This window comes from Rana temporaria, chromosome 1, assembly GCF_905171775.1.
Source record: "Rana temporaria chromosome 1, aRanTem1.1, whole genome shotgun sequence".
Classification (NCBI taxonomy): domain Eukaryota; kingdom Metazoa; phylum Chordata; class Amphibia; order Anura; family Ranidae; genus Rana; species Rana temporaria.
The window spans coordinates 106,471,164-106,480,768 of NC_053489.1; the positions used below are offsets into that span (position 1 = coordinate 106,471,164).

A 9,605-nucleotide genomic window follows, 5' to 3' on the forward strand; every position below is an offset into this window, starting at 1 on the left:
ATACATAGATTCATGCAATGCATGAATCTATGTATTGTATACAGTGGTAGTGCGAGAGCGAGAGGGGGCGGCGCTCCGGCGCCCTCTATGGACGCACCGCCACTGGTCACATGGCTACTAATGATTTGTTTGTGACTTTAAAACCATTGAACAGATTTAAAAAAAGAGTTAACAGTGGACAGTGCAATCTCCAGTCACTCTGTTAGCTTGGAGAAAGCAGGTGGGGAAGAGGGAGTAGCAGGGGAGCAGCTTGACATCCTAGGTTACAGGTGTGTAGGTTTCTATTAATGCACACAGTGTAGGGAGACTCAACTCTAGTCCTTACATGCGAGGATGGCTCAATATAGAACTTGGATGAAAGGTTTAGCACTGGGAAACTCTTTTTGAAAGATAAAAACTATATAGTTCAGAGCAAAATGAGGGACAAATGAGGCGGAAAGAGGGATATTGCCCCAAAACAGGGACAGTCCCTCAAAATCAAGGACAGTTGGGAGCTATGTGTGCCCGCGGGTCAGGCGAACATGATATTTACTGGCCACCCGTGATTTCCTAGTTCAGAGGCAGAACAGGGATCTGCCAGTGTAAACAAGCAGATCCCCGTTCTGACAGGAGACATGACAGAGATCTTCTGTTCCCAGTGATCGGGATCAGTGATCTCTATCATGTTCCAGTAAGCCCACCGCCCCCTACAGTTAGAACACACCTAGGAAACACACTTAACCCTTTGATCGCCCCCTAGTGTTAACCCCTTCCCTAACAGTGTAATTTTAACATTGACCAGTGCATTTTTATAGCACGGATCAATGTAATAATGTCACTGGTCTCCAAAAAGTATGAAGACAAAGATTTTTGGGACTTTATACGAGACCATGACTATACAGTGCACATCCCTAAATAGTTGCAGAAAAATGGCAAAGGGGGCAGGGAAGGGGCAAGGAAAGGGAAGTGGGACTTTATATGAAACAATACACTGGGGCAGGATGAGTCAATCAATAAGGTAAACACAACATTTAATAGTAGCATCATTGGGTATAATACATAAAATTACATTCATAGTGCATCCATAAATCAATACCAGGTATGGTATAAAATGATTGGTAAATCATATCAAACATGGTAAAAACTAGTTGCATAAAGTGCATAGTAGCCCATGATTCTCATAGATGTCAGTAGTGTACCCAAATGTTGAACATATTAAGATAATACATTGGAATAACATTGATTAATGCTATTGATTAACATGTTAACATTGATTAACTCCAAAAAGTGTCATTTGGGTCAGATTTTGTCCACCGCAATGTCACAGTCCCACCATTACTAGGAAAACAATAAAAAAAATATATCCCATAGTGCAAACCAATCATGGGCCGCAGTGGCAATGAATAGATTCATGCTATGCATGAATCTATCCATTACCATATAGGGGGGTGGCATGAGAGAGGGGGTGGCACCTGGGCGCCCCTAATAAACGGGCTGCCCCGGACTTTTTTCGCCTTTCTCTGAATAATCTGTGGGTATAGGATTGGGTATATGGGATTGTATGATTTTTTTTTCTCTTTAATTGATTGAACTAGATGGACTAGTGTCTGTTTTCAACCTGAATAACTATTTAACTATGTATATATGAAACCCTGTTAAATGGAATGTAGTGCATTTCAAAAACTGAAAACGCAGTGAAAAACACATAGGTGTGAACCAGGCCTAAGTGATTAAATTAGCTGCTGAAAGTGCTTAAAAAAATTAGGGTTTAATATTACTTTAATATTTTAACAAACACTTGTCATTAGTGCATCATTTACTTACCAGTAAAGATGAATCCAGCACTAACAAGCTGATCTGGTTGAATCGTGGCATAGGAAGGCCAATTTGTGAAGGACTTGTGTCGGGCTTCCTCGGTTGCGTATGCTCCTGGAGACACATGATCAAGATCTGGGGGTTGAACACGGACCTCGAACATAGAAATATTACCCACATCGTCTCCTTTCATGAAAGGACAAGTTGGGCTTTCTATAACATGCAGTCTCTTTGGTGGATATGTCAAAGGTCTTTTGTTGATAACAACCCCACAGCAAAAGCACTGAAGACTATTACTGACTCCAGTATGATATAATCCAGCATTGGCCATTTCTGATGGTGACCACCATGAAAACTTCTCAAAATTGGAATCTCTAAAAGCTTGGAATGATTTTAATCTCCTGGCTTCACTCCTCATTTCTGTTTTTTTACTTGTTCCCAGCTGCTTACGTATGGCAGCATTTTGTTCTGCGAAATCACTGGTAAATTTTTCCCAGTCAAAATTAAAAACTGAATTCAATATAGACTTTATTGGGTGAGGCTGATTTTCTTTCTCCTTTTTGCCATCGTTATGGTCTTCAGAAGCCATTTCCTTCCTAAAATTCAATTTTACAAAAGAAAGTTAAGTAACATCCATAAATTTTGAAGGTTTTTGAATCAGAATTTTCTTTCATTGAAGCCTAATGCCTCGTACACGCGATCAGTTTTTCCGACAGGAAAACCGTGTTTTTTTTTTCAGTAGGAAAACGTCTCAAAATTGTCTTGCATACACACGGCCACTGAAATCTTGGCTGAAATTCCAAACGTCAAGAACGCGGTGATGTACAACACGTACGACGAACCAAGATCAATGAAGTTCAATAGGCAGTTTGGCTCTTCTGCTTGATTCTGAGCATGCGTGTTTTTTTTTGCGCAACGTAATTAAATACAGACGAATGCGATTTGCGATAGGAATTTTTCCTGTCACGAAAATTGAGATCCTGCTCTCAATCTTTTCTTGGCAGGAAAACTGACAGAAAGGTGTGATGGAGCATACACACAGTCGGTTTTCCTGACAAAAACCTCACATCGCACTTTTCCTATCAGGAAAACTGATCGTGTGTACGAGGCATTAGGTTAGCCATTTAAATTAAGATCTCTTTAATTCAAGAAAGAGAAAACACTTGATTCCCTGTCTATTCTAAACAGCATAGATGGAGGAATTTCCCTTGTCAGCTACTGTATTCAGACTGTCTAAATACCAGGAAAGTGACCACATATGATTAGATGCAATCGCTGTTCAACCAACACAACTTTACAACCGTCGCCTTCGATATTTTAATCAAAGCTTATCAATCTTATTTGTGCCGAGTCTGACAGGGCCACTAACAGCTTGAGATTCAAGCCCTGTATGCCCAGTTTGTATATAGCATGGAAGAGTTTTTAATTCTCTGCGTGATTCCATTAGGAAGATTTGCACTTAATTCCTGTCTCTAATGCCGCATACACACGATCATTTTTCGGCATGAAAAAAACCCGAAGTTTTTCGGCATGTAAAAAAAACTTCTTCTACATTAAAACGACGTTGCCCACACACCATTGTTTTTAAAAAATGCTCTAGCAAAGCGCGGTGACGTACGACACGTACAACGGCACTTTAAAGGGGAAGTTCCATGCGGATGATGCCACCCTTGGGGCTTTAGCTGATTCCGTGTTAGTAAAAGACGATTTGCGTTTTTCTGTCTGTTACAGCGTGATGAATGTGCTTACTCCATTATGAACGGTAGTTTTACCAGAACGAGCGTTCCCGTCTCATAACTTGTGAGCTTCTGAGCATGCGCAGGTTTTTAACGTTGTTTTAGCCCACACACGATAATTTTTTACAGCCCGAAAAACGACATGGTTTAAAACGTCGTTAAAAAATGCAGCATGTTCGAAAAAAAAATTGTCGTTTTTCAGAAGCGGAAAAATGATGTGAAGCTCACACACCATCATTTTAAATGACATTTTTTTAAAACAACGTTTTTTTCATGCCGAAAAATTATCGTGTGTACGCCGCATTAGACACCAGGACAAGAAATGGGGAAAGTAGTTGTCGCCAGGACAGAAAGGCACAGATGGCAATAATAATAAAAATGTGTTCTTATCTGTGTCCCTGTTAAAAAAAAAAAAAAAATCTTATGCTTCTTGCTCTGTTCTTAATAGCTAGAAATAGCAGTTCCTAATCATTCCCCACTCAATCCAAAACAAAATAAGAGGTTTTGGCTGGAGCTGGGCTTTAGTTGCACGCTGTGACCAACTTAAAAAATTGCAGGTAAAAGTTATTTCAAATGCGTATTATTTGTTTCCATAAAGGATTTTTACTTTATTTGGGCCTTTGAATTTTTTTTTACATTTTGACCACTACAGAAAAATTAAATTCCCTAGCTTAGCCTCCCTTCCTCCTCGCATATCCTAGCCCACTCCTCTCCTGGGAGTGTCCAATTACAGCCTGTACTGGCCTGTGGAACTGTCCCAGGGCCAAGCACCAGCACACTAATCCCAGCACCTGGATCCAGCCCTTTCACAAGGTGTCTAGTGGAGTAATCTCCTTCCTGGCAGTAGGTTAGGGTTGCCACCCATCCAGGACAGTTCGGGTTTGAATTATGTGTGCGGGTTTCAGTCAGCCTGAATTATTCCAATTATTATTACTCAATTATTTAGACCGACTGTGGCTCCCCAAGTAACTGAGATAGTCACACACAAATCTGTTGCCATCCGGGAGCTGCGGGCAGCTGTCTGGTGGAAGGTTCAGCATCACTGGGAGGCCAGACGAAGATGTCAGCAAGTGGCCACACCCACTGTTTACCACCACGTGCTATACGCGCTGCATTCTTCTTTCCTTGGCGCACCCAAGGATGTTCCGGGTCTTTTATAACTCTTTAGTGTATAGGGATCTCCAAACTATGGTCCTCCAGCTGTTGTGGAACTACACTTCCCATGAGGTATTGTAAAACTCTGACATTCACAGACATGACTAGGCATGATGAGAATTGTAGTTCCTAAACAACTGGAGGGCCATAGTTTGGAGACCCCCCCTTGCCCTATGCCGCTAAAGTGTTTGGGTTTGGCTTGAAGAAAAGGTGGCAACCCTACAGTTGATGCATAGTCCCAGCAAACGGAGGAGGTGGAGCTAGAACAGTGGAGCAGGACGTTTACTACAGTGCACATTAATCAGCAGGTTTTTACCCCCCCACTGACAACCAATGTCTTCCTCTCAACCCACACTGACTGACACCCAATCTCTCAGCCCCCCCAAACAAACCAACACAAGCAATTGATCTTTCCCACTGGCTGTGAATGCCAAGCATTTTCTTCCTCCAAGTGATTAAATATTTTTTTCCCCATTTACCACGGAAACTGTACAGTGCATCCTGAAAGTATTCACAGCGCTTTACTTTTTCCTAATTTTGTTATGTTACAGCCCTATTGCAAAATTGATTAAACTCATTATTTTCCTCAAAATTCTACAAACAATACCCCATAATGACAACGGGAAAAAAGATTGTTTGAAATCTTTGCAAATTTATTCAAAATAAAAAATGAAAACAATCACATGTACATAATTATTCACAGCATTTGCAGGCACAGATCTGGGGAAGGGTAAAGAAACATTTTTGTAGCATTGAAGATTCCATCATCCATAAGTGCAAGAAGTTTGGAACCACCAGGACTCTTCTTAGAGCTGGCCGTCTGGCCAAACTGAGCTATCAGGGGAGAAGGGCCTTAGTCAGGAAGGTGACCAAGAACCCAATGGACAGAGCTCCAGCATTTCTCTGTGGAGAGAGGAGAACCTTTCAGAAGAACAACCATCTCTGCAGCACTCCACCAATGTGGCCTGTATAGTATTGGGGCCAGATGAAAGAAACTTCTCAGTAAACATTGACAGCCCACCTGGGGTTTGCCAAAAAGGCACCTGAAGGTCTCTCAGACAACAAGAAACAAATTTCTCTGTTCTGATGAAACAAAGATTGAACTCTATGACCTGAATGGCAAGCATCTTATCTGGAGGAAACCAGGCACCGCTCATCATCTGGCCAATACCATCCCTACAGTGAAGCATGGTGGTGGCAGCATCATGCTGTTGGAATGTTTTTCACTGGCAGGAACTGAGAGACTAGTCAGGATCGAGGGAAAGATGAATGCACCAATGTACAGAGACATCTTGATGAAAACCTGCTCCAGAGCAATTGCTCCAATTACTCTAAGCACAGCCAAGATCACAAAGGAGTGGCTACGGCACAACTCTGTGACTGTTCCTGAGTGGCCCAGCCAGAACTTGATTGTACATCTCTGAAAAGATCTGAAAATGTCTGTGCACCGACACTCCCCATCCAACCTGATGGAGCTTGAGAGGTCCTGCAAAGAAGAATGGGAGAAACTGCTCAAAAATAGGTGTGCCAACCTTGTAGCATCATACTCAAAAAGACTTGGGGCTGTAATTGGTGCCAAAGGTGCTTCAACAAAGTTTTGAGCAAAGGTTGTGAATACTTATGTACATGTTATTTTTTTTTTTTTATAAATTTGCAAAGATTTCAAACAAACTTCTTTCACGTTGCCATTATGGGGTATTGTTTTTAGAATTTTGAGGAAATAAATAAAATGTATCAATTTTGGAATAAGGCTGTAAAAAAAAAAAAATGTGAATAAAGTGAAGCGCTGTGAATACTTTATGAATGCACTGTACAATTATGCTCTCCACTGACACAGGACATTCTCTTATGGACATTGGAGGCAGGCAATTTCCCCCCACTGACTGCATTTATTCTATTGACCACCAACACTATTATATAGTCCTTACCAAAGTGTTATCTCAAAAGTTGCTTGTTAACCTCCCTGGCGGTATGATTCTGTCTGAAATTACGTACCAAAAGCGGTACAATTATTTTGCATGGAAATTTCTCGTTTTATACTGTAGGCCTCTAATTTTTAGGAATAACTCACTTAAATCTGACCAAACAAGAGTCTTGTAGGCATCCCGAGTATGATTTTTTTTTAAAAACAAAATTATAAATTATAATATAATAAATAATTATAAATAATTATAAAAAATAATAATATAATTGTAATAAAAATTATTCAATAATGTAATCAACTCAAAATCACTGAAATTTGCTCAGTTGCAGAATTGTCGCTGTCATTACTTTTATTTTTTTATGACGAATTTCCCCACAAATCGCTATCGCACAATTCTGCAAGTGATTATAATATATTATCACTGTTTTCTAGCTGATCTAAAACCATTTTTGACATAAAGGGACACTTTTGGACAATCTACAGTTTTCAGGCAGAAAGAACAGTTTTTATTATATAAAAGTACATGTAGGACACTGGGCAGACCACTAGGGACAGGGGGGGGGTGTATTTTTTACATACAGTACTGTAATCTATAAGATTACAGTATACTGTGTGTATTGTGTTTGTTTACTTTTTTGAATTTGGCGCCGTTCTCCGCCCCCGTGCGTCGTAACGTCGCAGGGAACGGAGATCTGCGGCACACAGGGTGACTGTGAATCGAGCGAGGAGGACCCGCTCGCTCACACAGTGGGGTGGCATCGCAGGATCCAGGGACAAGGTGAGTAACTTGTCTGTGGATGCTGCGAGGTAAGCCGCTCCGCTGCACACTCTGCACATCCACCCCGAGCGTGACTCGGGGATACCGTTATTAGCATAAACAATCCACCCCGAGTCACGCTCGGGTTTACCGCTAAGGGGGTTAATGTATATTTTACAACTATTTAATTAAGATCTTCTTCAAAGTGGTTGTAAACCCTTTACAACAACTTTTTGCTACAGGTAAGCCTATGTGGCAGAACTCGATGTCACTATCTGTTTTGGAAGGGACTGTGGGCTGATCTCCTGCCCACAGACTATGGCACAGACTGAAAGACTTGGGGACAAGCTGACATTGAGATAATGTAATGCTACATCCCTTCTTCCCCATCCCCCCCCTCTTGTTGCTGTGTTTAAATGTGTTGGTTCATGGCACATAGACAATGGTCTGGATCCTGCCAGTCCCCCTGCTTTCTTATTTCAAACTGACTATGCTAGGCATGAGAGCACATTCATCTCAACGTGGTCAGTTTTCTGCCTGCTTGTCCTCCAAATAGTTAGACTTGTGCTGCCACACCCACCTGTCCAAGCCCCTTATTCAGCTGAGAACAGAGGTCATGTGATCACATATAAAAATAAAAAAAAAAGAAAGAAAAGTATTTATAATTTTTTTTTAATATATATACACACAGACAAATTGTAATCTATTTTAAACTGAATGGCTTTTTTGCTTAGTTATATGTGTGTCTGTGCATAAGCACTACTCTTATGGCAGAGCCAGTAAGAGGGAGATTTTTCCTATCTTCCCACTGGCAAACAAAGCGATAGCGCTAATGTACATGGGTTGATTAGGGTGTGCCCAGACACACCCAGCACACGACGTGCGCACGCCTATGGGTACAGTCTTGTCTGGTTACAATAGTAGAATCAAAGTGGGGAAAACCACTGCTCAACAACCTGTTTGTACTGCCCTCTGGCCACAGCCTGCTATAAGAGAACTGCCTTGATTCTGTGTACAAAGCAATCCCATAAAATACTGGAAGATTGAGAAAGTCACATTTAAATCAATGTCGAATTTAAATAATTGCCACATTTAAATCAATGTCACATTTCAATTATGAAAATGTAACAAAAAAATACTAAAATGTGTACTTACTGAAATGCACAATGGTGTTTGCTCTCTCAGGCTACAAATGTGGCTTTTATTGCAGGAAGAAAAGTCACTAATGACTTGTGTATATCACGTGAAGAAAAGTGAAATATAACCCACTGTGTGCTTCCTCAAAATATGCAGCATGATTTTTTTCTTCCGTAGACGCCCAACAAGAAAGGATGTAAACCTCCAGGGAGGAAACTAACGTAAAAATATGAATGCGTTAGCTACAAAGTTCATCCTTTATATTTACATTGGATTGTGAAAGAGTGGAATGTTTGTCTTGTTTGCAGACTTATAGGAAGGACAAAGTGAAAATGGTTCTCTTTGAAATCAGTAAGCCACGTGTACGGACATTCGGACAATATGTGCAAAGTTTACATAACTCACCAAGTAGAAGGATCCTTGTCAAAAAGTAACAACTATTTTCCCAGCCAAAGAGATCTGAAATCCACAGTCATATGGCTGCAAATCTCACCCTGACTTTAAAGGAGAAGTATGAGGAAAGTTTGTTTGGCTGTACTACGAGTATTTTGTCACATCCAGTTTCGCCAGGATGTAAACAAGCCATTATTGGCTTGGGAAGGCATTGGATCAAACAGTTCTTGGTTTGACCTGATGCTTTTAGGGGGAATGTGCAGATCTGGGTTCTAATAGACCCCATATATCTCATTAAAGAGTACCTGTCACTGCCAATGCTATCACAATGGATGTTGTTCATGCCTTTGCTATCATCAATTTAGCTGCAGTAAAGAGGTGCAGAGCCAGCTAGCGCTCTGAGCGCAACAGTTCTGCGATCGGGTTACAAAGAAGAGCTTCGTATGGGTCCTTTTTGAGGTCAGTATGGAGTATGTAATGCCCTGCTCCCAAATGACTGGGCGCTTTTTTAAATTTAGTGGGTGTCTGAGCCGATATTGTGGCTCAGACTGTATGATTTATTCTAAATTAGCCTCTGTCCTGGCTGTGCCTGATAGCATTTTTCCACTGTTGTCTGTAGGTGGCGATACCCCCACAGGCCGGTGTTGGAACAAGGGCAAGCCATAGGTCATTGAGTATCTTTCCTCGGGAACAGCCCAGTTGGAGTGGT

At 41.1% G+C, this 9,605-nt stretch overlaps 1 protein-coding gene across 1 annotated transcript in view; it reads right to left on the reverse strand.

Annotated features, from left to right (window-relative positions):
* LOC120930318 (baculoviral IAP repeat-containing protein 1e-like) overlaps nucleotides 1-8,707 on the reverse strand; it is an 88,445-nt gene extending 79,738 nt beyond the window's left edge. Inside the window, exons 1-2 of the mRNA XM_040341528.1 lie at nucleotides 8,522-8,707; nucleotides 1,804-2,390 (exon numbers count right to left, since the gene is read on the reverse strand). Of these exons, the coding sequence (XP_040197462.1) occupies nucleotides 1,804-2,383 (580 nt within the window). The 5' untranslated portion in view covers nucleotides 2,384-2,390; nucleotides 8,522-8,707. The remainder of the gene's footprint in view (nucleotides 1-1,803; nucleotides 2,391-8,521) is intronic.
* Nucleotides 8,708-9,605: the final 898 nt, after the last annotated feature.